This window comes from Colius striatus, chromosome 18 (assembly GCF_028858725.1).
Source record: "Colius striatus isolate bColStr4 chromosome 18, bColStr4.1.hap1, whole genome shotgun sequence".
NCBI classification, from domain to species: Eukaryota; Metazoa; Chordata; class Aves; order Coliiformes; family Coliidae; genus Colius; species Colius striatus.
In genome coordinates this window covers 6905678-6932558 of record NC_084776.1, presented here as the reverse complement: position 1 = coordinate 6932558, position 26881 = coordinate 6905678, and the positions used below count along the sequence as shown (strand labels likewise).

Sequence of the window (26881 nt, the reverse complement as noted above, 5' to 3'; positions counted from 1 at the left end):
CCCCAGGCATCTGCAAAACAAGGCCTTTATTCCTAGAAAAGCAGCCAGGCTTATGTACAGTGAGCCAGAGGATGAGGCACAGGTTGGGGTTTCAGGAGCCTTCCAGCGTCCCCTCTTTGACGATGACTCGCGCGAGGTTCCGGGCAAGGGCCAGTCTCAGCATTTCCACTTTGGTTGTCTCATTATCATCCTGCAAAGGAGCAGAGGGGGGTCAGGCTGCTGCAGGCACAGAGGTGCTCTTCAGGGGCTGGGCCAGTGAGGGTGTCTGTGCTCAGCTGTCAGGCATCTTCTGAGAGAAGCAAACACTCCCTTTCCTACTCTTTAGGTGACAGGCTCCAGCCATGCCAGGCTTTTGCTGCCTCGTTGGTGTGTGCAGCAAACGGCTGTGCCTGGAAGCTTCACAGCTGGAGCTGTCCCATGGCAGCATCTCAGCCTTTCAGTGCCCCTGTCCTTGGCAAGTATTTCTCTTGGGAAAGCATCACAGCCCAACCCCACTCAGTGGGAGAGCTCCTGTGCCTGTATCGCTCCTGAGAATGCCTCACTGGGACAGCTTGTAAAGCAACAGCACACACCAGCCTCAGGAGCTCAGGCTCTCCCTCTTTTCTGCCCCCTCCAGAAGATAACCAGAGTGCCTGCTTCCCCCAACCTGCCCCAGTCCCAGGGAGGCAGGAGCCAGCTCTCCTCCAAACAGGAGCTACCTGGAATTTCTGCTTCTCTGACTTCCCCACTGTCAGGTCTTCCAGGCAGCGCATCAACTCGTAGGTCTGCTCTGCTGAAAAGATGACCTGTGGAAACGAAAGGGTTTACTGAGACCAGTCCAGCTGAAGGAGATCCCACAGTCTGAGAAGGTAACTCAGCTGAGAGGAAGGGAAAGCTTCCACACTCTCATAGGTCCCTTCTGACCCTTTAAATGGCAGATCCAGGGGGTAATTCAGGCTGGAAGTGACTTTAGGAGGTCTCTGGTGCCACCTCCTGCACACAGCAGGGTCAGCTGTGAGGTCAGACTGGCCTTCATCCTGCCATGGGTCTGAAATTACTAATTTGCCATTTTCTTGATGGATCCTGAAGGAAAAAAATGGCTTGGAAGGGCACTAGAAAAATCTTCAAGCCAAGTACCAGCAGGAACTGGAGGCTCTGGGTACTTCAGTCATCAGCACACGTGTTCAGTCATCAGCACACGGGGGCTCTGGGGGGGTGCTGCCATGCTCACCTCTTTCTGTTCCAGCAGGGGAAGGGCATCTGTCAGCAGAGTCATCCAGAAGGAGCAGGGAGCGATGTGAGCCGTCATCAGCATGAGCAGCAGCCGCGCTGCCTCGGTGAAGCGCTGCTCCCCGTACAGCCGGTGGAACTCGCGGTACTTCCCTGCAGGGGGGTGGGGAAGGGTGAGAGGCAGCAGTGGCTGGCAGGCCTGGGCTGCTGGATGGCAGGAGGCCCCTCGGCTCCCAGCAAGCCTGTGGCAGAACCGCCCCCACCTGCACTGAGGCCCCAGAGCAGCCCAGACTAGGGGAACGGGACTCGTGTGCAGAACACAGGCAGCCAAGAAGCTGTGGCTGCTCTGGGCCAGGTTTACTGTTTGGCTCAGGAGCATTGCCCAGGCTGAGGGGCTGCAGGGTGAGCAGCAGCACGAGGGGCTGTGGGGCACAGGTGGTGTCTGCATAAACCAGGGCAGGGAGAGAGAAGTGGGGAGTGAATGCTCATGTTGGTACAGCAGTGTCAGGAGCTCTGAAAGGCGTCACTGTCCTCTGAGGGTTCAGATGGGAACAGAGACCCTTAACAGGAAGGTCTCTCGAGGGAGTGGCAGAGTCGGAAAGGAGAAGCTCACAAGCTGGGGCTCAAGACTGTGCAGCTCAGGGGCTGCTTCAGCACAGTTTTCAACAGAACCTCCGGGCAGCAAGCAGGCTGCAGCCCAAATCACCTCCAATCAGCTGCTTTCCCCTCCTCACTAAGCACAAAGTAGGCAGATGGAGGAAGAGCCAAATGCAAATAACCCCACAGGAGTTACCTGTGTTCTACATAACAGACCAGAGTGGAAACTGTAAGCACTTCTCACCCAGGAACGTCAGGCGGTCGCTGAGCAGCATGGATGGCCCCAAATTGTCAATGAGGTCCAAGTCAGAGAAGCTCCCCCTTTCACAGTAGTCCTTCAGGAACCTAAGGAGAAGGTAAAATGCAGTAAAAGCTTAAAAGGGAGAACACTGTCCATGTTCTGTTTGTATCTCCTAATCCCTTCCCAGAAAACTCCACTCTACAGCTACATTCCATCAACAGCCCCCCCAAGGCTCTGAGACAGCAGAAGGGCTCTGGGAGGGGCCAGTGAGGTGGTGTGTGCACTCCCAGGCACCTCAGTTACTCCTCTGGATGTTCTGGTAGTTGAGATCTACTCTTTAAAAGGAGCAACTAAGGAAAGAGCACAGGAAGCTGAGGCTGGTGAATGCATAAATAACACTCCTGGACTGTAACAAAAGCTCTGTTTTTCTGCTGTGTAAAAGAAGTGGATAAGCAGCAGGAACAGAAACAATTCTAAAAGCTTTTCATCTGTTTTGTCACAGCCTTCCTTATGCTGCTTTCCAGAGCTGCTTCCTGTGATGGTTTTCCTTCACCTTCTACTGAAAGGAATACAATGATTCTCACTCTCTCAAAGCAGACATGAAAAAGCCCAACCCAAATAACCCAAACCAGCGACTCTTAGTGCTGCCTTGCTTCAGAGAGCTGCCTGGCCACCTACCCTGAGTGTCATTTCAAGGTTACACTCTCTATATAATATACTCTAACTATACTAAAGAGACTGGCACATGCCTATTTCCAATTAGCAGAAAACATGACATGGGTTGCTAGAGATTAAAAAGCATGAAGAGAGTTGCTGCAGCTTTTGTCTGGGCCTAAGCCAAGTGTTGGCATCCTCTTCAATTCAACAACCTTCCCAAGGTCAGATATTGGGACAAGCTCATTCAAAACAAGGGCAGGGTAACACTTTACTCTTTGTTACTGATGTTGTGAGTGGGGCTTGAGAGGTTTTTTTGCAGAAGTGGTGCCTTAAAGTGACTGTCCCAGACTTGTTTAGAGCCTGCAGGGTGAACTAGACTGGTTAAAAATAACCTGAATGAAGGACAGGAGGGGATTATCCTCCACACAGATCAGGTCTTGGTTCACTGTACAGCCCCATCACAGCAAGGGACAAAAAGGCAGCAGAAGGGTTTACCCAAGTGAGGTCTAAGAGGATTAGACTATTAGATAAAGCCAATCTGTTTTGTTTCTAGATCTCAAGAAGGAGAAAAGAAACAGTTCAGGTGTTGCAGGTGAGAGCACCCCAGCATCTGCAGCAGGAGTGCAGCAGCAGGTACTCAGCCTGAGGGAGTTCCCCCACTGTGCCCCCAGCAGGACTGTTGCAGAGTGGCTGCCTCCCCCCTTCCCCCAGCCCCCAGGGCAGCAGCTGGGCCTCACCTGTCAGATATCAGCGTGGCAAAAGCTGCATCTTTGGCCCTGATGCTCCAGGACAGGGCAGAGCCCAAGCGGTTGTTCCTGAGAGCCTTCATGGCCATGATCTTACAGATGCTCCGAACTCGGGAGGGACACAGGGCAAGAGGGGAAAGAGTTAGTTTCAGTAGCTTCCCATGTGTTCCTAAAAAACAATGAGATTTAAAACCCACTCACCTTGCTCATGCATCTGCCTCTGCTCACAGATCCTCAGCACTTTGAGGGCCTTCTGCTCCGTGTTCAGGGGAATCCGCTCGATGTGAAGCTCCAAATACACCCGGCCGTATTCTGGGCAGTGGTCAAAGTAATCTACCCCCAGCTGCCACAGGCTGGCAGGGGAACAAAATCACTGAGCACTCCAAGCATACAAGTCTTAAACAAGCACAGCAGTAAAGGCACAAGGAGATCTGACTAACTTAGTGTTGAGACTTCCAACAGCTTTTATCCTGCCAGCTGCTTGTTAGACAGCTTTGGGCTGCATCTCACCAGTGCTTTGCTACAAGCTGCTCTGTGCCAAGCAGGCTGCTGTGGCAGGAGCAGTTCTGTCCTGGGCAGTGGGCTCGATGGGCTCTGACAGGCAGCTTTGGCCTGGACTGCAGGGAAGGGAAGGGACAGGAAGGGAAGGGGATGGCAGGGCCCTGAGGGACACCTCTGCTGAAAGCCCACCAGTGGCTTCTCGATCTGTTTCAACTCCTTTAAAAACTTGTTCCCTGTTGAGGTGAGGGAGCACTGGCAGGGGCTGCCCAGATGGGCTGTGGAGTCTCCTTCTCTGGGGACACTCAAACCCAGCTGGACGAGTTCCTGTGTGCCCTGCTCCAGGTGGCCCTGCTCTGGCAGGGGGGTTGCACTGCTTTTGAGTTCCCTTCCAGCCCTGGAGATTCTGTGATTTTCAAACTTCTACTATTCAAAGCACAAGTGTAGACAGTATTTAAGCTTAGTTTCTCACCATTCCCTCCAACAACAAACATTTGGGACCTTGACTGTATTTCAGATAAAATAGTGTTTAAAAGAAAATGCACCAAGGCACTGCTGGACAGGCCAAACCCATCCTGGCAGCAACAGGCTTTTAGTTGCTGGCTTAGGCTGTGCTCTGAGTGGAAAGCAGAGGTTGCTACCTGTGATGGGAGAAGAGTCCTGAGGCATACTCCAGCAGGAGGAACTCACGCATGTTTGAGCCAAAGCTGGAGGAGGGGAGAGAGGAGAAACAGGCATTAGTATTTGCACCTCGCTGGACAGAAGTGCTCCAACTCCCATTTGCTCCAAGCAGCAGTGTGGAAACTGTTTAAGATGAGTTTCTCACTGTTGTCTGTAACAACAAACATTTGAGACCTTGATTCTATTTCAGATAAAATCATCTTTAAAGGAAATGCTGCCAGTGCCCTGAGGCACTGCTGAACAGGCCAAATCCATCCTGGCAGCAACTGCTGCTGCTTCTCAGAGCATCTGTGCTGCTGCTGGCTCCAGAGGCACACACAGCACCTTGATTCTCCACCCTCTGTCGATGCCCAAGTTGCTCCTTTTCAACCCAAACCCACATGCTGTTTTGGTCACTCTGGCTGCTGGGTGTCTGAATAACCAAGGCAAAGAAATACTCACTAGAGATTGTGGGACTGCAGGAGTTTACAGTGGTCCAGCAGGTCTGTCAGATGAGCCACAAACCACCAGTTGCTCAGGGCAATGCTGTCATGGAAGCAGAGAAAGAAGAAAAGCCTAAACCTGCCTCTGCCAAGGACACACCAGGTTTCCCACTGGCACTTGTTACCAGTGCAGCGGCTGCACTGCAGTATAATGTCTGACTGCAGTGGCCCAGACCTAATGGAATACTTGCAGCTGCTGCCTGCTTCATGTATTTTTGCTCAACTCTTGGGAAAGGCTGATCAGGTGGGTTGTACCCACACCCTCTACCCCAAATCCTACTGAACACCCGCAGAAGCAACAAGATACAACCAGAGAATCAAAAGCCTTAAAACTCAACCTGCATTCCTTGATCACTTGATGAATCTCAAATTCAAAGGCTGCCATTAAAATCGTGTCTAGAGGCTCAGGGCTGCTTTCTCCTCCCAGGAACAGGTCCAGACTAGACTGTGGAACGAGATTGCAAGGCATGATAAATGCAGAGGCTGTGAAATAGTGAAAGGAAGATGTTTGCTCAGATGCAGCAGCCTCATGTAGGTTATTTTATGGGAAATAAAAGGTCATAGAGACTGAAGACACTAATTAACAAGATTTCCCCCTTCTTTTAGCATAAGGAAACTAGGAAAACAATTTGCAGGAAGAAGATTTATGGTAACACTGGACACTGAAGAGATTGAGCCTTCAATGATTACATGGCTGCTGTATCAGTCTCCCAGTGCACTTACAACTAGGGAACACCTTATGATATGTAGCTGCTCTAAGCCACCAACCCTCCCAAAGCTCTTCTTTCAGTGCAGGAACGCTGGTGGGCAAGAAGTGATGGAGAATACAACAATCCTGTTTCCTGCCTGTGCATAGAAGCGCAGCTCCATCGGCTTCACAGTGGGGTGGGAGTACAGGAGCCTGGTAACCAGGAAGTGGTACCAAGTCGTCATGAGCTCCTTCTTCTCCAGTATGGCATCCTCATCTCCCAGCAGGATCTGACAGGAGAAACACAGCAGTAATTCTGCCAAGTCAGCAAGGTGCACAGCTGCCCTGTAACTCAGAGTTCAGAGGCATCACCTCAGAGTTACAGTGACTCCCATCTGGCAGCACTGAGAATTAAAAGTAAATAACAAAGGATAAAGACCCTTCTCAGAGCCCAGTTTCCCAACTGGCCTCATGGCCTCAGACACAAAGAGAAAACCACGTGCCCAGGCTTGCAAAGGCTGCTGCAGCATAAAGACCAGAGTGGAGACTGGCCTGAGATCTCCTGATTTACTGATCATCTGGCACATTAAAATTACTTATGGCTACACAGGGCTCCTGAAGCACACAGGGGTGGATCCACTACTTGTCCAGTTTCCTTCCTTCCCAGCAAGACCACACCTTGCAGATGGATTCCATGCGGGAATCGGAGGCAAAGGTTCCATCCTGGAGGTACCGCTGACATTCTTCGTGCCAGTGCTGCCATTTCAGCTCCATCTCAGTCAGGGTCTGGGTGTTGCCAAGCTGAACAGACAGAAGATACATAAAAGAAAAGAAATGGCAGACCAAATCACAGCAGGCACTTGGGCTGAACTTGCAGTTGTTCATGCAAGAAAGCTAAACATGGGGCTACCGTCACATTCTTCCTTGCCCCACGGGTGAATTCAGAGTGTCTTTACTCATCTAAATAAGGCAAAGGGCCTTAAGAGGATCCCAGGAAAGATTGCCATGATGCAGCTGCAGTTTTTCCTCTCCAAGGAGATCACTAAGAGAGGGAAACTACAGGAAAAGCCTTCAGAAAATATTCTGTGCAAGAGAATGGTTCTCAGCAGGAACTGTTCCAGACAACTGGACAATGTATCCTGCTGCATGAACTGTCTTGCTGTGTTGGTTTGTCACCTGACAGGGTTTTGCCTCTATGGTTGGGACTTCTGGGGAATTCAAGAATAAAAATGTCACTATTGTGAAGGATGAAGACTGAGACAACAGGAGCCAGAGCAGAGGTGAAGTAGCCTGGGCTGACACTGTCATCCCTCTTTCTCTCTGTTCCCAATGGAATCGCATGAGAAAAATCCACTTTGTACATACACTGGGCACAGGCATCTTCTTCATCAAGTCATCCAAGATTTTGTACATGTTCCCTGAGGTGGGATTGGCAGTGGCTTCCTTGGAGAGCAAGTGCCTCGCTTCATCCATCCGGCCTTGCAGCACAAAGATATCCACCTGCAAAACCCACACAGCACAGCTCCAGAACCCCAGGCAGAGCACCAGAGGGGACTGCAACCTGTCATTTAGAGAGGGCAAGTGGAGTTAAAGTGCTTCAGCTGGGGGCCCTGCTCATCCAGATTCATGGTGTAAGTCCAGACTTCTATGGGAAGTGAAAGGGCCAGGATGGGGATGAGAGGCAGGAGGATCTTCAGAAGGACTTCACCACCACGCCTGCACAGGCAGAGCGCAGCGGGCTCCTACCTGTCAGTTCCTGAGATGCAGACTAGTGTCCAGTGGGGAGGAGGAAGGCAAAACACACAGGCATGAATCCCCTTTAAGAACCTCACAGGTGACTGTACTCACCACGTTCCAGAAGAGCTTGTGCTTGGATGGCTGTTCACTGCTCAGCACCTCACGGACCATGTTGTCCACGTCACAGACGTGAAGCCGAACCCAGTCAAGGAGGCGAAGCAGAAGGGGACCAGCTTGAAGCAGAGAAGGTTGCATCCTGTTAGCTCCCAAACTGCTATTTTACACAGTGCCAACCTCAACACTTGGCCAACCCTTAGGTGAGGTTTACTGAGGGGATTTGTGTTTGCCCTGCTCACAGAGGTTCCTCGAGCTGCCAGGCTGCTGACAGCTTTCTGTGGGGCACACTTTAGACAGGACAGCAGCAGAGTCCAGCAGAAATCCCTCACCAGTTGCTTGAAGAAATAAAAGGTGAGTGATTCAGATCAATGTTTCAGGATGTTTCAGTTTAATTGAGCATCCACTCACTATTGTTAGCTGGAGTGTGACCCCAGGTGAGCATTCTGCAGTCTGTGAGCCTCTCTCTGAATCCTGGGACTGTGCAAGTATTTGTTTGCAAAATGCAGTTTCCTCAACCATTTCCTAATTTAAAATGCTGCTGCAAACAAACTGACTTAAAAGAACTTGTTAAAGGAGTGGCACTGGGAAATGTGCAAATGTTAGTTGGCATCAGTATCTTTGATGCTTAAAGATGTGTTGATGCTTCAAATAACTTTTTGGTATCTCTCTTCACTTCCTCTGTGTTAAAGAGACAATTTAAATTGTAGCGAACTACACAAGAGGGGGGAAAAATAGATAAACAGGTTTATCATCTGTCTAAAATAAGGCAATTTGCTGAGGCAGAAAAGGCATTAAAGGGCTTGTTGACTCTAAAACATATTGAAATATAACACAATGGATGCTTTACACATTTTAAACACAGAAATAAAAAGCCCTTCAGTCTTAGCATGAGGACAGTTCACTGCTCACCTGCAGCTGCTTCAACAAACAGAATCTCACAGAGGTTCCAGATCAGCTCCATTGCAGAGAGAATAGAAACCTGGAACAAAAATCAGGGCCATGCTTGAGGTTTAGGAATTACCCCACTCGGGGATTTCTGATCACACAAAGGCATGTGCTGTGCACTGCAACCAGTTAGTCTCAGTTCTGACAGACAAACATCACACTGACACTCCAGAGACAGAAGTGAAATAGGTGACAACTTCACCTTCAGCTTAGAAAACACTGCAGCTGTTTGTGTGGTGATGATGGTCTGTCATCAGTGGGTAACACTAAATAGTACATAGTGTTCTTTGCAGCCTTTTTGCACTCCTAAGTCTTAACAATACAAACAGCAAAGGAAGGAAGAAAGGTCAATGGAGCAAGATTAGTGCAGCTAATGGGACAAAACTACTGTGTGTGCTCTTCCATAACACTCTGCCAAGTGACAGCTCGGGGCAGGCAGCTGGAGCTTGCCAGGGGGATCTGATGGGGTTAGGAGTGTTTGAGAGGGGCAGTTTCAGACAGGCAAGTACTAGCCCACAGCTGGCTTTGACAAAAGAATGTCACATCTCTCACACTGCTCGTGGAGGCTCCTTCTCTGGAGGTCTTCAAAACCCACCTGGACATATTCCTGTGTGACCTGATCTAGGTGGAGCTGCTTTAGCAGGGAGTTGGCCTGGATGATCTCTAGACGTCCCCTCCAACCCCCACCACTCTATGAATGGCAGTGAATCCAGATGCTGGGCATCTTTTTGTTGGCTTAGAAATAGAGGAGCTAACTTTATTCTCATTGATTACTAATCATGAAATGCATCCAACAGACTAAGCTAGAGCTCAGTCTAAAATGCCTTAGTGCCAGGGTGGTGGAGTCCCTGCCTGGTGAGCCACGTTGTGATGTGCTGCAGATTACCTGAGTGCTGTACTGGCTCTGCAGGGCTGGCTCCCGTGTGGAAACTGAGGAGACAACAAGGAGAGTCAAAGAGCAAAATATCTGCCTTTCACAGCCCCTTCTGGGCTCCTAAATAAAGCCAACAATACCTGATAACTCATCAAGCATAGTCCTAACTGAGTACCCACATGGCAAAGCTAACCTTTGTGTACAGCTTTCTAAATCCTGGCTACAGGGCATGGATGGAGGAGTGAGATCTCTCACTTTTTCTGGACAGCAAGCTGTTAATTTGGACTAAATTCCCCACAGATCTGCAACCTGAGATACAGAAAGTGTGCAAGCCCCCAGAAAATCAGTTAAAACACACTGTGAGAAATAACCAATAAAACACTCTGACCAGACTGACAAGCCAACCTGGAGATCTCCCAGATGCACATGGTCATTACTGAAATCTGTGCAGCTATTGTAGAGCAGCTGCAATAACTTACAACTGCAGGGATGCTTTGACAATCACAAAGAGCATTTCCTCTTATTGCAGTAAGAGAAGAAACAAACTTACTGGCTGCCTGGTGCATGTCCTCCATACAGGCTCGTATCACTGAGCGGTAGTTTTTACTCACTTGAACCAATCTGACAAACACAAAATGGCTTTAGTTGGAGAGAGCTTGCTGGAGTTTTGGTCTCATGCCTACTGCCCACTAAAGCCTTGTGAGTGTCTCAGCAGCACCAGTGCTGGGGGGAATGTGGTGGGGATGAGTGAGGCAAAGGTGGCAGTCAGCACTGGTCAGCATCGGGGTTTTACTTTGCAAAGTTGCCCCCAAACAGTCTCTGATCACAGCAGCTCTCAGCAGCCTGGCCAACGGCGCTGGCCTCGCTGGAGGCATTTCTGGAGAAGAGGCAGGGGCTGTTTCCCTCCCGCGGCCCATCCACTCACTGTGCTTTCCTGGGCTTGCCCGCCAGCTCCTCCTCGCTGCGCTGGAGGCCGAGGAAGATCCCGTGAGACTCGTTGAACAGTTTCCGCAGGGTCTGGATGTAGATGTCCTGGTCCTTGCGGACCACGAAGACGTGGGAGGAGCTCGGCCCTCCCTCCGCGGTGCCTGCAACACACCGGCTCAGCGCCGCGGGTAGATGCGCCCGGCTCCTCCCGCCTCCCCCCGGCACCGGGACCCACCTTTGCGGCCGAAGAGGGTCTCGCACACCAGCATCTCGGCGGGGCCCCAGGCGAAGCAGAGCTGCCGGAGGGACGGGTCCGCGCCCGGCACCACCTGCGAGGAGACGGCGGCCCGTCAGAGGCGCCCGGGGCACCCCCCCCGCTCCTTCCCGCACCCCCCGGCCCGGCCCCGGCCCCGCACCATCACCGGCGGCTCCGCGTCCAGCTCCTCCATGGCGGCGGCCGATCTCCCGCCTCCCGCCCGCCGAGGCCCCGCCGGGGCTGCCCGCGCCGCTGCCTGCGCCGCCCGCCCCGCGCCCCGCCCCGGCCCGCGCAGCGCTGCCGGCCCGGCCCCGCCGCCGGCTGCCAGGGCGCCGCCGGGCCGCCGCGGGCCGCGCTGGGCGATCGGCTCTGGAAGCCGCGCTCGCTCGCCCCGAGCCCGGCCGCGGGTGAGCCGCCGCGCCTCCGGAGCCCCGGCCGGGCCGCGGCAGCCCCGGGACGGCCGGCGCTGCCCGGGGGTCACCGCGCGCCGGCTCTCCCGCTGCGGGGCTGCCCCGGGCCCGGCGGGACGGCGGCCGCGCTGTCGCTGCTGCGTGTGCTTGTGCCGACGGCCGTGGTTCAGTTGGTCAGTGCAATGTTGCCGTCCTGTTCACCCCGTTGGCGTGATCGCCTTGTAGTAACCGGCTTCTCTCATTGCTTTACGCACTCGCAGGGCTCGCAGGTAGATGAGCCTCCGGGGTGCTGAGGGTGCTGTTCTCTGGACGACACGGGGCAGCGGGGACAAGCTGGAACACGAGAGGTTACAAAGAAACACAAGTAAGAAGTTGTTCTCTGTTGAGGTGAGGGAGCACTGGCAGGGGCTGCCCAGATGGGCTGCGGAGTCTCCTCTGGGGCCATTCCAACCCAGCTGGATGAGTCCCTGTGTGCCCTGCTCTAGGTGGCCCTGCTCTGGCAGGGGGGTTGCACTGGGTGAGCTCTCAAGTCCCTTGCGAGCCCTGAGATTCTGTGACACTCCCTGCCCTCTTCTGCAGAGGGTGCTGAATTAAGTCAAGGATCTCTGCAAGATATACATTCGTCACATTTTTCCCTATAAAACTGCCATAGGATAATGAAACAAGACGTGGAAATGCTTCAGGAAACTACATGAGGGATTTTTTTCCCCAGAGATGGAATTTCTCTGGAATTCTCACTGTGATGCTTCCCCATTCGCTTCCCCTCAACTCCCTGCAGAGGAGGAGGCAAGAGACACAAAAAGCTTCGCCACTGCCCCCCTGAGCTGCAGCCAGGACTGGGCCCTTTGTAGTTGCCAGCATGGCCTCTCCCAGGCCCTGTTATCACCGTGGGTCTTAACACTCTGCTTATTGTTAGTTCCACTCAACTTCCCACACGATGTGACTTTCACTATAGAAGAAAACCCATATGAACTGCAGGTTTGTTGAAACCCGCTGGGTGCAGTGGGTGGCCAGACCCAAGAGAGTGCAGCTGAAGCAGTTTTCAGGTTTCCTGAGGATGTGTAACTTGTGCAACAGTAGCAAAATCCCAACCCGCTCTCACAAAGTGCCATCTCCTTCCCAACACCTTGGTGCTGCTGACTTTAACACCTCAACACCAACTCCAGATTCGGTTCTTTCACGCTGCTCTGAGGCCTTGACCAATTTCCTCCCACCTCCCAAAGAGATCTCCAAAGACAGGGGAAGAAGCAGTGTGAGCAGAATAAAACAGCCCCATCCAGCAATGTCAGCCCTGTGCCGCCCTTCCTGGCAGCTTCCCTCTGGTGTTGCATCATTTCCAAAAATAGAACTTAAGATTCTTTGGGAAGTGGCACTTGTTCTGTAAAGCACCCCCTGTATTTAGGGTCTCCCTTACAAAGCTGTGTACAAAGCAGAAGGAAGAGTGGGGTCTAAGATGCTCTCACATGTCCTCCAGCTTCTTAGTGTGGATAATGGAAGGTGCAAACGGCATTGCCCAGTGCTCCTCAGAGCTAAAATCAAAGGTGAAGGGAGATGGCAGGAGGCTGACACACAGCCAGACTGCGTGAGGGGGGTTTGCACAGGGGCATGTTGTTTTCTTTAGCCACAAGTGCTTCATGCCTTAAATGAATAGAAAAATAACAGCATGAGTAATTAACTGCAAGGAAACAAGGCAGAATAGGCTGTCTGGAACAGGGATTTGATGATAAATCAAGGAAAATGTCACAGGTAGGAGTGGAAAGCAGACTCAAAGGAGTATCTGAGTCGCAGTCACTATATAAAACGGCGCCTCAGTTGCCTTCCTGGGTCAGACTGAGCTCTTCCAGTGCCTGTGACTTTTCCAAAACTGACTCATAAAGACTCTTCAGAGGAGTAAAGAACTAAAACTAAATATGTGATGAAATTTTAGATGAGATTTGATCTTTCTGAGTGCTCAAGCAGAGGGAAGATGTTACAGTGGATAGACTACAAGGAGATAGTGGAGGACTTCACTGCCCATTTTGTGGGAGCTCAGCTGGCTGGGCAGGCCATCTTCACTGCCTCAGGTAGGGCTAAGGCAGTTATTTTCTCAGCTGTGGACTTGGGTAAAGGTTTGGCTTCAGCTTCCTCTCCTCAGTGGGTGTTCCTCTTCTTCATTTTCCACACAATTGCAATAAAACAAACAAGAAACCCCCTCAGAAGGGATGTGCTGGAATGTGAAGTAACATGACAAAAGGCAGAGGTGGGGGATCAGAATGGACAGTGAAAAGTGAGTTTGGGGTCTGCTTTGCCTGCAAGTTTCTCTTCAGTTGGTAGTTCACTACTTGAGTAGGTTATTCTGGACAAATTCTGCTTTGTAACTTCTCTAAAGTGGTGCAGGAGGCTGGGAGCAGAGGGTGAGTGTGACCATACGGCCACCTCTGCGTTGTGATCCAGAGCTGCAGTGGTGTGGCCTAATGGCCGCCTGGTAAACCCACCCTCCAGGTATTTACAACGCTCATTTTTGTGGCGTTTCTGTTCCACCTTTGTGCTGTAGAGAAATTGTTGACGGTGGTGGGTGTAAGTGATGAAAAAAGGCTCAGAAACTCCGTTGTGGGAACCTGTGAAATCCCTGGAGATCCTGAGAACGTCCTCATCCCCTCCATTGGAAGGACCCTGAAGAAATCACATCAGTAGCGTGTCTTATTTATGTATTACGATTTGTGAGGCTGCACCGTGTCCTGAGCTTGTTGAGGGTATCGGTAAACCTGGCCAGCAGCTTGTTGTGTTTGTGTTTTTGAAGGGCAGCAGAGAGGCGCAGCAGGGCTTGGCTTCCTCTGCAGGAACTACATGGGTTTCAGAGCAAGCTCCTGCCTCGCCCTCGTTGGGGGGTTTTGTAGCGCAGTAGGTGGCTGCCAGACCGTGCCGCCTCTGCAAGGGTCTGCTGTAAAACACCGAGGGCCACGAGCGTGGGGGAAAAACCACGGCAGGCGTGAGGCAGCCGGGACAGGAGGGTCTGCCGAGAGGGAGCGTGAGGGAAGGCGGCCAGGCCCCAGAGCGAGGGCAGCCAGCAGAGCCCTTCAGCCAGCCGCCAGAGCAGTGGCTGCGCTGAAGGGACCCCGAGGGGGCCGGACCCGCAGCTGTGGGGCGGCAGAGGCGCGTCGGCAGGCGGCGCGGGTGGCCGCGGCCCGGCGGCCATTTTGAGGAGGACAATGCCCCGCGCACGGCAGAGCCCGCTGCGCCCGCCGGGCGGGGCGCGCGCACGCAGCGCGGGCAGCGGCCGGGGCGCGCGCACGCTCCGCCTCCCGCCGCCGCGTTATGTAACGCCGGGGCGCGCGCGCGCTCCGCCGCCCCCCCTCCGCCGCCGCCCGTCCCCGCCCCCCCCGGCCGCCGGGGCCCAATGGGCGGCGGGGCCGCGCCGAAGGGGGGGGGCGGGGGAGCGCCCGGCGGACGGGGCGGGCGCGCGCACGCACAGGGGCAAGGCGCGGCCCCGCGGCAGTGCGTGCGCGCTCCCTTTCCCCCCCCCCCGCCTTCCCCTCTCTCGCCTCTCTTCTCCGCCGTGCTCGGTCGTTTCTTCCCCCCCTTTGTGAGGCGCTCGGAGTGGCCCGGACGTCGCTGACTCGCCATGGCCGACGAGAAGCCCAAGGTGAGGCCGGCACCCTCCCGCCCCCCCCGTCCGCCTCCCTCCCTCGCCCCCGCCGCCTCACTTCGCCCCTCAGGCGGCGGCGGCGCGAGGGGAGGGCCCGGCCGCGGGTCTGGGCCCCGGCCCGGTCAGCCCGCGGCCTCGGCCCCGCCGCGCCGGCTTTGCGCGCCATTTTCCTACGCACCCAGGCCGCGGCCGCCTTCCCGCCCCGCCGGGGGGTGGGAGGCCGGGGCCGCAGCCTCCCGGGGCGGGCGGAGGATCCCCGGGGAGGGCGGCGGGGAAAGGGGGGGGGGGGGGAAGCTGAGGGGGGCGAATCCGGGCTCCCTTCCCGCCCTCCTCAGGGAGAGAGAGGCAGGTCCGGAGGCGGTTGCTGCTGTTGCCTTCCTCCTCCTCCTCCTCCTCCTCGCGGGGCCGGATCCGGCTCCCCTGCGCGGCCGGCGGTAGCTGGAGCTGGCTCCGGCGCAGCATCCCCGCTCGTCACCAGCCTCCGGCTGGGGCACTTGCCAGCCCTTTCGCGTACGGCGCTGGCAGGAGCGCGCCGGGGCCGTTCCGCCGCGGGAGGGGCGGGCGGGCATCGCTCCCGGCCCCCTTTGTGCTGCCTCTCGGCCCGGCCGCGGGCGGGCCCGCCGGGGGGGCTGCAGCGGGCGGGCGGGAGCTGCACTTCTCAACAGCAGGAATTAAAAAACAACCTCAGCGAAAAAAAAACCCCAACCCAACCCAAACACCCCCCAGCAGCCAACGCCGCGCTGCCGCCAAGCGCTCTGGGTTTTTTTCTGTTATTTTTTCTTTCCTTTTCTTTTCCCCCTCCCCCCCTCCGCCCTTCCCCGTTTTTAAACTGAGTTCGAAGGCGCCAGGAAACAACCCGGCGGCGTGTGAGGGCTGCGGGCCCGAGCGCGGCGTGCAGCGTGCAGGGATCTGTCACATGGCGGGGACCCGCACCCGGGCCGGGGCCATCCCACACCGGCCCCGGGCTGCTGCTCCTAAAGAAAACCAAGATGGAAATGCCGCTGGGCAGCGCACGACTGGGGAGCGCTGAATCCTCTCTGCCGGGATACCCTGGATCAGGACACAAGCGACCGAGTTGGAAGTTGCTTCTCTGCAGTTTCAGTGTGTGGCTTCTCATGGAAGCTAGAGGATTGGACTGCTTATTTCGGAGGGTTTGGGGTGTTTTTTTTAAACGCTTTCTGAAGGGGAAAGCTTGGTTCTTTACAGATTTTGTCACGTTTTCAAATACAGCCCTTTAAAGTTTCTTGAAGTTTTCTTCAGAAGTACCTCAACTGATCTGAAAAGGTTTGAGATGGAGTAAGAAGGAAACTTGCTACTGGCTGAGAGCATAGTTATATCATAAATAACTTTATTCTTTTGGTTAGGGAGTGTAGCATTGTATATCATTGTGCCCTTAACAGAAATAACTTTTTTTTTACTGGTAAGTCTTCACTGCTACTTTGCATGTTGACCAATCTCAAGAATGACAACTAATAGTAATAAGGTTTGGTTTGGGTTTTTTTTTTTTTCTGTGTGTGGCATTTTATTTTCAAATTAAAAATACTGCCCTTTGTTTCCTGATTCAAAGTTTCAAGTTGGCAAACAGCTAGAATATCTCTGTTTCCTTTTGAATGACCTGTTGCACGTCAGTAAAATGTGGACCTGTTGTTTTTGTACCTTTAAAAAAAGTGTTATTTGGGGTTTTTTTTTGTTTGTTTGTTTCTTCAACAGGAAGGAGTGAAGACTGAAAACAATGACCACATTAATCTGAAGGTGGCAGGGCAAGATGGGTCTGTGGTGCAGTTTAAGATTAAGAGGCACACACCACTTAGTAAACTAATGAAAGCCTATTGTGAACGACAGGTATGGTTCTTGTACGATCTTCAGGATCTGGGGGAGAGTTGATCTCCATAGACATAGATGAAGACAGTAAAGTCTTAAAACTGTGTAAATATACAAAATGATAAAGACTTGACAGAAACGAATTGTGTTGTGAAAAGCATATTGTTTTTGGGATCAGAGTGGTCTGGCAGGGTTGGGATGGGAAATAAAGATCTGTTATCTTTGTGAAATATGCATTGTTAGAGGTATGGGCTGGTGGGAGGCAACTGTCACTGCTACTGCTCCAAAATATCGGCACGGTGGCTTAGGAACCTGCAGTGTGAACTTTGAGAGCTTGAGTGATAATCAGAGGTATTTTTATAACTGAATAGCTTTTTGGTCCAATCATAAACTTCTGATTTATGAACTTAGTATTACTATATTAAGATGAAAGAGTATCAGCAAGTATTTCAAGGTGTCTAATGTCTATCTTGAGAGGGGACTTGTACATTTAATGATGAACTTTGATTTTTTTCTCTTATGGCCTTGTTGTCAAATTAATCCTCTGAGGGACAAACAATATGTTTTGCTAGTGTAGTGTAGTGGCAACTATAGCCAACTTACTAGGTTGTAGTATTGCAAGTTTTAGAAACACTTGTATAAGAGTAATACTTTCTTCTGAAGCTTTTGATTATGAAAATTTTGTCTCTCCTGTCCATTATTTTGTTTAATGATTGTCTGCCTTTAAAAAATTCCATCTCTACAAAAGTGTTTGGAATTGGAGAAGGTGTTTAATTAAACACAGATATTCAGGGACACTGTCAAATACAATCAAATCAGTATAAAATATTGAGGTAACTATTCCACCACTAAGAAAATAACCACTTTATCTGTGAGTGGTAAACCCTCTCTGCCACAATAGGATAGTGATATGAATAAAGAGGGAAAATCAGCTTTTGCTCAGCGTGGGGATACGTTCCTGTATGGGTGTTCTGGGGATAAATTAGTGAATGTTTGAGGCTGTGAGTTCATTTTTCCTACCTCTGTCATACAAACTCATTATATGTAAAGTATCGTTTTTTCCATATATCTGTCTTTTGGGGAGTTTGAGGATTAGCTGAGTGTCTGTAAAGTCCTGGGAGAGGTGGATTCAGAAGTACCATTCATACTTGGATATAAACAGAAGTAAGACTCAAATTTCTAATCTGCTTGAAAACAACAAAAGCCCACACCAACAAAACCCCTCGAGTGTCAGTGGGAGAGAAGAAAAAGTACAGCTTGAGAATGGGAGACATTTTCTGATGTTTGGTTTTCAGCTAATAGGTGTCCAGAAGATATTTCTGTAGAGATGGACTTGTCTTTCATTTTTCTTTGGTGTTTACTTCTCCAGTTTTGTTCAAAAGCATCTGTTCTGTTTATCTGTTAAGTTAGGTTTTGTTTATTTTCCCAACTAGGTATAGCCAGTCTGAAAATCCTTGAGCTGTGGATGTTAGATTTACTTTTGGAAGCTGCATATAACAGATAATTTATCAGCTTTCAAGAGTGGAAATCACGTATTGCACACAGTAGTCCAAATACAGAAGCCAAGAAACCTTGAATAATATCTTCAGAATTGTGAATATTGCAAGTAGCAAAAGAAATAATCTCGCCAAAGTAACATTTTTTTTTAGTGTGTTCCCAGCTAGCATTTATTCAGCTCAAAGTTGTCTGGAACCTGCAAAAACCCAACACTTTTGGAACAGGAAGTATATATTTTAAGAAACCAATGTCAGAGAAAACGGCTCAAACCAAATGTTGCTCTGCAAAAATGTGTTGCTGCCATGACACTCAGCCACATGGTTTTCTTACCCAAGGTGATGTTCTGAGTGAATGCTGCAGCATCTGAGTCACAGTAGAGAAGGCATTCTGCTGTCAACTATACATTTGTACCAAAAAGTTTACTCATATTCTTTATTAAAGTGTTCTTTTTCCTGACAAATGAACTTCTAAAAAATCATTACTACATCTAAGTTTAATATTGTGTGTTACATCTGCTCCTGCATGGCAAAATTAAGGCTTCATTTCTAATACAGAGATGCCAAAGCAGCACCATGCAATATGTTGAATTCAAAACCAACTACACTTCTCATACTTCTAAATACTCTGGAGAGAGAAAGAGAGTAGGTGCAATTGAGGAAGAAGTAGACCCTAAAGTTCTTGTCTTAGTTTATATTCTCAAACCTCATTCATCTTCCTTTGCAGAATGTAGTATCCTGTAGAATACCTTTGAAAGCTTAACTTGTGAATTTGAAGCTTATGTTACTAGTTGAAGGGATTGGTGCTCTTTCGTTATCTTTCTGAATCTGTTGGCTCAAGTGAGAACGAGAGCTCTTCTCAGGGTGGAAGAGGTCAGCAAAATGGCTGCTGTGTGGTAGAAATGCTAGTTGGAGAGACTTTTCAGTTGTTTCTGGAAGTAGAAGATTCCTTTAAGGTTTGGGGTTTTGTTTTTTTGAGTTCCAGATGTGCAGGGAGAAACTTTGTACCATTTATTTCTAGTTAGTAGAAATTTAAGGTCAGAAAGTTAGCATGGCCTGCTCTGTTGCTGCAGGCCAACAGATGGAGGTTGCATTATTTGACAATACCTTTGTTTCTGGGGAAGATGAAAAGGGAGTATTGAATATTACTGTTGGGCATTTGGTATCCAAAGCATTGCAATGAATGTTAACACTAAAAATCCTGGCCTTTGGGGTGAGACTTGTGTACTAGAAAGGTCTGTCAGTGGGGGCACTGTTGCTTCTCTCTGTTATTGGACACGATGCAATTTTAAATACAAAACAGATTGCAAGGGTTTCCACAGAAATGCCTTGAAGTCAGGGCAGGAGAGGACTATGGAAAGTGTATCGTGTGTTATGAACTCTTATGGCTCTTAATGATGGTGCTGCAATTGCAGTGACAAGTTCAAGAGAAAACTAGTGAAGACTTGTGCACCAGACTTAACTTCCCTTTGTATTACTTCTCTTTGTCCAGGGGTTGTCAATGAGGCAAATCAGATTCCGGTTCGATGGGCAGCCAATTAATGAAACAGACACACCTGCACAGGTAAACAACAGAAGCAAGGCTAAAAGGCTGTATTTCACCTTTGCTGCAGGAGTTTCCTATCTAATATTTGCTTAATTCTATCCATTAGGGGTAGAATTTTGGTATAACTAATTTAGAATTGTTGGAAATGAAACCTAAGACTTCTTTAGTATTTTGAATAAGAAATCTGTATCGCTGGTGTGATAAAATAAGAAAATGAAGTACAGTGTCCAGATGGAGTCCTGCAAAACCCTCGCTTTCTTGAGTCACGGCTCTTGGATAAGAATCAGTAAGTTAAGAACTGAGGATTTTTCTAAAGTAGTGGCTTTGTTTTTTTACAAAAGCTTGCCAGGATGTTATCAGAGAACCTGTTTGCAAACTTGCATTTGTAATACAGAAGTAATTTTCTGTTTGGTATTGAAGCTCTGTTTCAGGAGTGTAAAATTAATGAACACAGGGAAGTTTGGGTTGTCTGTAATTGGTTAAAAAGAAGGCTGTTGCAAGAAGAGAATGGTTCAGTGTGACTGTGGAGTATTTTTCTGTACTCCACGTAGCTGTGTTTATCACTTGGAAGGGCTGATTAGAGTTTTACATGCTTTTCTGAGGCACTTGTTATGAAATAAGGGACTCTTGTTTTCAGAAGGTTTATAGTAGATCTGTATTTTCTAAGGAGTTGCTCCAAAGAATGTGCCTCTTATGGCCACAACCTGTACAACTTTTTAACTTGAAATACAGATAATTGAGGCAACAGGGTGCTTTTCTCTCCATCCATGTTCTGCTGAAGCTAAGGAGCAGTCTATTTATAGCTGTGGTAAATGCCATAGACCAGTTTGATTTCCTGGAGCAGAAATTGAGACTGTTTAGAAATACAACTTACCTTGATTCCAGCAGCTCCTTCAGTCCTGGTACAAGCTTTCTGTGTAGGTAACATGAACATCCCAGGGATATCAAGTGTAGAAGTTGTGAGGGGAAAGAGAGTTGTGTTAATGAAGTACGGCTGTTCCTCACTGGCACTTTGTTACATGATTGACCATGTAGAGCACTCTCAAATGTTTTTTTGTGCTTGCTGATGTTTGGTTTTACTGCCTGCTTGGCTTAGGGGCCTTAATTATAGTCTGCTTTCTGTAGTGCTCTAGCTAAAGCCATTTGCATATTTGAGCAACAGCAGCCAAGTGAAGTTGTGGCAAAGTTCTAAGGTAAACTGAGCAAGTAAATAGGGGGAAGAAGATGTAATGGCAAAGTAGGCAGCTGACAAAATATTATGATTGTCAGCCTTTTCCATAGGAGTCATACGATGCAGCCTCAAGTGACACCCTAGAATGAGTTCTAGGACAACAGTTATCAACTGGCACTTTTGTTTCCTTAAATGTCTTTGGGTTTGAGTTAGGATGAGGTAGATTAAATGTACAGAGTGATGCTCAGAGAGTGGAGCAGGGCTGCTCTGCTAAAGCTGTGTGAAAAAGAAACATGAAGATGGGAACTGTAAGAACAACCAGCCTCGAGTAGACATCTGAGGAAGAGTTGAAAGCTTTTCTTTTTTTCTTTTCTCTTTTCTGCTCTAGTTGGAAATGGAGGATGAAGATACAATTGATGTGTTCCAGCAGCAAACAGGAGGAGTTTACTAAAAAAAAAAAAACCACACACAAAAAAAGAACCTGCTACTTTCCTCTCCAGAACTGTGCTCCCACAGGCGACACATTCACAGTTAGAAAAATGAGACTTGGTTCAGCCACATCCTGACTACTGCAGTATAGTTTTCTCTCTTCTCTCTCTGATTTTTTTTTCTCCTATTCCTTCTATTGTACATAAAGTAACTGGTGTATGTGCACAGACATAATGCATATTTTTTTTAACTAAATGGCCAATGGTATGTTTTGATCAACATTTAATGGAGACGGGGTGGGAAAACAAACTGGTTCTGTGAAAATGCCCCTTTCTCCGTTAGTGGCATGCTCCTTCTACTTTTATCTTTATATTCCAGTAAGTTATTTTGCTCTCACTGTTTAAAAACAAAACAAAAAAAAACCCCTCCCTTGCATACCTTGTTTGATTGGATAATTTCAATGTTTTTCTTTTATCATTGTAAAACCAAGGACAATTTTATAACTTTTTTGTACGTAGCTGTTACATGTAGAGCAATTTCTGTCTAAGTAGGGGTAAATTACTCTTTAAAAAGGAAAAAAAAATTCTAGATAGTTTTCCCTTCAAGTAAAAGCGTCTTGTTGTTTAAATAAACTTCTTGTTTAAAATAACCAGTTTTCTTTCTTTTTTCTGTGGACTGATAGTACTCAACACTTGTATTTCTTTCTCTGCAGCACTTTATGCTTCTCAGTTCTCAGCTTCCTATGTGGTAAGTAAGCATAATCCCCCTTTTACAGTCAGGAGACTGTTGGAAAATGTAAGGCTTCTGTAAGACCTTGCATTTGGTCAGTAGTTGAACTGGAAGTAGAATTTTCTCTTATTTTGAAGGGTTTTTTGTGTGTATGTGTTCTGCTAAGCCAAAAATGTTTGAGGCAAACTGCAAAGTGCTGGACTATCTACTCACGCCTTTGGGTTGAGCTCTTTTTGTCAGACTTTAATAGAAGGAGAGGTATGTTGTTACAGTGGCTTATTTGAAACTGTCTTTGATTTTTCTGATGTAAACATTAAGTTTAAAGGAGCAAATGATTTCATTAACTGTTGAGTTCACCACGGTGTCAAATGGGACATGGTTAGAAATGTAAAGCAACAATAAAAACCTGACTTCTGGTTTGGGGTGTATTTAGCTGTGTTGGTGTACATTCCAAGCTCTGCATTACCAGTGTGGTGTTCTTGCCTCAAAGGGGGGAGGAAGCTTGAAGTACTGAAGGGGAACTAGTGACAGTGATGTTTTTCATGAGTCTTTTCCCCAAGGAAAAGTGTTTTCTTGAGTTTTCTCCCTGAGAGGTTTAGAGGTTGCAGTGAAATCTCTGAAAGATGATACACCTGTCAACAGCCTCAGAGCATTCTCTGATGTCCCAGGAAAGTTGTACTGTTGTGTAGTGTTTGCAGTAAGTTAATGCTCTTCTAGGTGGTAACTTGTTAGCAGAGCTCACTTTGTGGTGGTAGGTTTTGTAATGCATGAGAAGCAGTTATTACATGCTAGGCCTGTGCCTGCTGGATCTGGAAATTCTTTTACTTTCTGACAAAATGATGGGTCTCTGCATTTAGCTGATGAACAGTGATCTGGGATTTGATCTTACGTTAATTGCATCTAGTATAGTTGGAAGAAAAATGGCATCTGGTTTTGCAGTAGCTTTTGACTGTGCAGCTGAAGGATGTGATCTCCCGTGTGCCATTGGTTTAACTCTAGGAAATTCTACTGCTAAGCAGCTTATCTCTTATTCTGGTGTAACTTCTATGGTGTATTGCAAGGTTGGAATTCCCTTTTCTGAACAAATGTTTTCATATCCAAATCCACAAAGGCCTGGAAAAATGTGTTTGAAATAAATGGTAGTGGTGGCAACATACTTCCACACCTTTCATAGGTTAGATGTGGATTCTTCTTTGGCTTTAGAATCTCTGGCTCTCAACCTGGCTGAACATCTGATAACTGTGTGTAAAATTCTTTCAACTTGATGTTATGCCAAGACTTTTCCCAAGAGAAAGCTGTCTTTATCTTGTTTGGCCAAAAAAGATGTTTGGACTTGCTTCAGTTTCTGAAGAAAGGGTGAGGTCTCCTTAAATACAAGCATTTTTTTTTCAACCCAACTTAAGACCGTGAAGCTCAAAACTCCCTGTTGTATCTTGCCTACCGTTTTTTCTTTCCTGAGGGAACAGAAGTCAAATGACAGATACTGAGCAGCATACTTTCAAAAACAATATCTTCCTTTGCCGAATTAATAGAGTGGTACCTCATCTGTCATGAACTTAATGTGCTGGATTCCTGTAACATGATGTTCCATTAATGAACCAAGAGCATTGAACGTGAATTTTTACTAGCTTACCAAAATTCCCCTGTGCTGAAATTAAAAACAGGCTTTTGTACCTTTGAGTTGATGTGGCAGCTTTGGAAATATACCTGAACACAGCATACATTGGAGTTTCCTCTGGTATTGGCAGCAGGCTATTAAAAAAATAGAGAGGCACTGATCACCTAAAATTCTCTTTCTCAGGTCTTTCTGTTGTTCACTGGGGTTTGTTTCTGAAATAATTACCCTAACAGTCCTGAGTGGTGTTCATGTAAGGTCGTGACTCGGATCAAAAACTCATTACATAGTCTTTTCTGAGAGATGTTTCCTTCATTAGATGAAGAAACTCTCAAAGATCTTAAATCACTTAGTTCCTCAAGTACCTAATTTCCATCAGTTTAGCAAATTGCTTTAGTGGACTGGCACATCCTGGTACAGAATATATTTGTGTACACAGCAGTGCAAAAATACTAACTGGTTTGTTTAAAAAACACTTTCTTCAGAACTCTCCTTTCTTCAGAACATGTTGCTTGTCAGCACTGCTACCCAGCTGCTAGAGAATATACCTGCTGACTCCTGTTTGCTGGGACCTGAGTGGTTTTGCTGTGACTTCATTTTCACTGAACTGCTAGACGTGATGATTCAGAAGTGGTATGAAGTGCAGGGGTATAAACAATCTGAATCAAATTATTTGGAGTTCCCTGAGCTGTTTGGCCTGGCTTGACTTGTGACAATTGATGTGTTTATGCTGGTAGCCTAACAGACTACAAGTCCCGGTGTCATAAAGGAAAACTAGGCAAAGAGGTCTTGTCACACTAGTTGGGAGTTAAGTTTTTCATGTTTATTAAACAGCTGGGATCTTTCCAGAGCCTGAGCAAATTGCATTATTACCCACAATTTTCAAACAATGCATTCTAAAGTGATTGCCGTGCAATTTAGTTAATATTCCTCTCATGCTTTTTAAATGAAAAAGAATGGAGGAAGTTATAATTGAATACAATGCTCTAGTGAGTTCTTGTGGATGGTAAGACATTGCCTTTAATGTGTGCTGAGTCTTTAGTCCCTCCAACAGTTTCAGTTTCAATTGTGAAGTGGACACTACTGGTTAATTAAAGAGATGTAACCAAAATCAGTTGTTTCAGACACCCAAAATAAGGCATTTTTATTCATGTTTTGGAGGCACCAGTTGAAAGCTTGTCTGGTTTTGCTGGGACCCGTGGTTAGCACCTGAAAGTCTATGCTTTAGTTTATCTGCACTGTAGGGATAGTACCCATTTCCTAGGTGAGGATCACTGTTCAGTAGCTAAGAAGCTGGTTCAGAAGAGGTTCAGGGAGTGCAAGGCAGTTGTGAAATGGAGTATGCCAAAGTGCCAAGGGCGTAAGGAAATACCCCAAGTGGTGTAATGGAAGAGAGAGGTGTTCTCCACAAAAGAAAAATCCCCAAAGTCATACCGACATAATTGCTGCCTCCAGTTAACTACAATATCAAAACAGATAACAGCATCTCTGCAAAGGTTTGGGGCAAAGCAAGATGATTTTCTTGCAAGAATATTCCTTTCTAGTACTTCATTGCTTCCGAGTCCAACAATGTAACTTAAGTGTTCTTGTTTTGTCTGTTGGATGCTGGCTCTACTGTGTCTGCTCCTGCAACATTAATGAAAAGGTATAATGTGACTGGCACAGAGGAGGAATACTTTCTGTGCTTCAGCCAGTTGGAAAGAATTGAATTTCTAAGCAATTTGTTTTCAAAGCTAGAAATGAAGAACTGGGTGCTTCCTTCATCATCACCTGTTGCATTGGAAGTGAGCGATAGACTGAAGGATTTTATTAGAGTTTTAGACTGGTGTCAGCACATTTGTATCAGCTGGTGTGATGGACTACTGTGGAGTACTAAAAAAACAATCTAAAAGCAACTGGAATTATATTACCAGTGTAATCTAATACATTTAATTCTCTGGATTATTGAGGTTTGGTTCCAGCTATTAATTGGTTGCCAAACTGAATGTGTTCTGACAGTGAAGAATTTAATCCTCTAATCTTGCTTTTTGTACTTGGTGTCGGAATGAATTGGTAGTTCAGCCCTTCTCCCTGGTGGTTAGGATGTAGGAGTGTGAGGAGAAGACTTTGATCCCTGTTTTCATCTTTTGATTGGCCTTCAAGGTGCTTGATTACAGAGGTTTCCTGGTTTCTTCACTAGTAGCATGGAAGGAATGGTCATAGTTTAACATGGAGATGCTGAGAGGCCCAGCTGGTGTTTATGAAATACCTTTTGAGAGGAAGAGATTGCCCCTGTCTCTAAGTAACTGCAGTTCATGTGGGGCAATGAGGTGTAAGGGTAGTGGTGCTATGAGAGAAGTGTCTCACTGTCAGCAGAGACCCAGAAGAACCAGTAACTCAGAGGGGTGCTGTAGGAAGTCGACAGAAGCGTGAGTTGGCGAGGAGCTGCAGTGGGAATGAGGTCTGGGGGAAGAGCTCTAGGCTTTAACAGTCCTGGTATGGGGATTACTTTGGAGTACAGGGGAAACACTTAAGGTTGTGGAAGCCCAAATAAATAGATCATTTATCCTTAGGAAAGGAACATTGACCAGGGGGATGTGGATGCAAAGGACATGATGAATTCTGTGCTGCTTTTGGTGGCTTAGATCCCTCCTTTATAGCATCCAGTCCATAGATCTCATTAAAGCCCATCTGATACCCTGCAAGGGCTCTTGAACTATCACTTAAAAAACCTTCCATTTTAGCAAACTCAGACAAGACAGAAGTGGAGTGAAAGGAGCTCTTTGAGGACCATGTCAGGACACCAACTTCCCCATTTGTGTGTCTGTCCACTGAGGAACAGAGCTTTGGAGTACACTGCCAGACTTGGCACTGCTGGATACCCAGACAGGAATCAGAACTGCATCTCTGCAGCTTTGAGAAGAGGCTGGACAAGGTGATTCAAGCCTCCTTCCCAAACAGTAAATTACTATTACAAAGTTTTCCTGAAGATATAAAGAGGCACCAAAGCAAGTGCTGCCAACTCCTGCCAAGGACAGCATCTGCTCTGTGGGACACAGGTGAATTTGAAGGGTACCAGTCATCCACTGAACTTCCACCATGCCTTGCTTCACATGGGGAAGTCCTTGACAGCTGCAAATCCAGCTGTATTGAAGATGAGCTGACATATTTTCCCTTCTCCTGTGTATGAATTTGGGGAAGAAGAGAAGACAAGACTGAGTCAACACCTCAGTGTGTTTGGAATAAAGACAAAATGCTCCATGTGACTGTGCCATAAGTAGCAGAGACTGGTGTGGAGAAGAAACCCTTGGTCATGGGGGGATGACCAAGCTGAGGCTTTTCTCAAACCAATGGGATCTCACCTTGCCTAACCCTTGAATTTCCAGGAGTCTTGTTCAGACTTCCCCA

At 48.1% G+C, this 26881-nt stretch overlaps 2 protein-coding genes and 1 long non-coding RNA gene across 3 annotated transcripts; 2 read left to right on the top strand and 1 right to left on the bottom strand.

Annotated features, from left to right (window-relative positions):
- Nucleotides 1-11: 11 nt before the first annotated feature.
- On the bottom strand, nucleotides 12-10895 carry NUP85 (nucleoporin 85). Its single transcript, XM_062011007.1, has 19 exons — nucleotides 10816-10895; nucleotides 10635-10728; nucleotides 10398-10560; nucleotides 10023-10093; nucleotides 9485-9528; nucleotides 8563-8632; nucleotides 7648-7769; nucleotides 7165-7299; nucleotides 6478-6600; nucleotides 5958-6089; nucleotides 5450-5556; nucleotides 5071-5154; nucleotides 4590-4655; nucleotides 3652-3803; nucleotides 3442-3559; nucleotides 2051-2151; nucleotides 1211-1362; nucleotides 699-785; nucleotides 12-190 (listed from the first exon to the last, which is right to left on the bottom strand). The coding sequence occupies exons 1-19, from the start codon at nucleotides 10846-10848 to the stop codon at nucleotides 92-94; spliced, it is 1953 nt and encodes a 650-aa protein (XP_061866991.1). The 5' UTR covers nucleotides 10849-10895; the 3' UTR covers nucleotides 12-91.
- Nucleotides 10896-11150: 255 nt separating this feature from the next.
- LOC133627172 (uncharacterized) lies at nucleotides 11151-13860 on the top strand. The gene is made up of 3 exons (XR_009819988.1): nucleotides 11151-11238; nucleotides 11326-11429; nucleotides 13599-13860. It is a non-coding gene; the product is annotated as an uncharacterized LOC133627172 (long non-coding RNA).
- A 614-nt stretch (nucleotides 13861-14474) lies between these two features.
- On the top strand, nucleotides 14475-22307 carry SUMO2 (small ubiquitin like modifier 2). The gene is made up of 4 exons (XM_062010920.1): nucleotides 14475-14687; nucleotides 16401-16532; nucleotides 19497-19568; nucleotides 21110-22307. Exons 1-4 carry the CDS (start codon nucleotides 14667-14669, stop codon nucleotides 21170-21172), a joined length of 288 nt encoding a protein of 95 aa, XP_061866904.1. The 5' UTR covers nucleotides 14475-14666; the 3' UTR covers nucleotides 21173-22307.
- The last annotated feature ends 4574 nt before the right edge of the window (nucleotides 22308-26881 follow it).

Excerpts from the sequence above, each read along its gene's own strand:
- NUP85 (XM_062011007.1), bottom strand. The coding sequence starts at position 10,848 with ATGGAGGAGCTGGACGCGGAGCCGCCGGTGATG. Across the intron at positions 7,300-7,647 it reads ACAAGCTCTTCTGGAACGTG|GTGGATATCTTTGTGCTGCA; the intron begins GTGAGTACAGTC and ends TGGGTTTTGCAG. Across the intron at positions 4,656-5,070 it reads CTGCAGTCCCACAATCTCTA|CTTTGGCTCAAACATGCGTG; the intron begins GTGAGTATTTCT and ends CCCCTCCTCCAG.
- SUMO2 (XM_062010920.1), top strand. The coding sequence starts at position 14,667 with ATGGCCGACGAGAAGCCCAAG. Across the intron at positions 14,688-16,400 it reads TGGCCGACGAGAAGCCCAAG|GAAGGAGTGAAGACTGAAAA; the intron begins GTGAGGCCGGCA and ends TTTCTTCAACAG. Across the intron at positions 19,569-21,109 it reads AAACAGACACACCTGCACAG|TTGGAAATGGAGGATGAAGA; the intron begins GTAAACAACAGA and ends TTTCTGCTCTAG.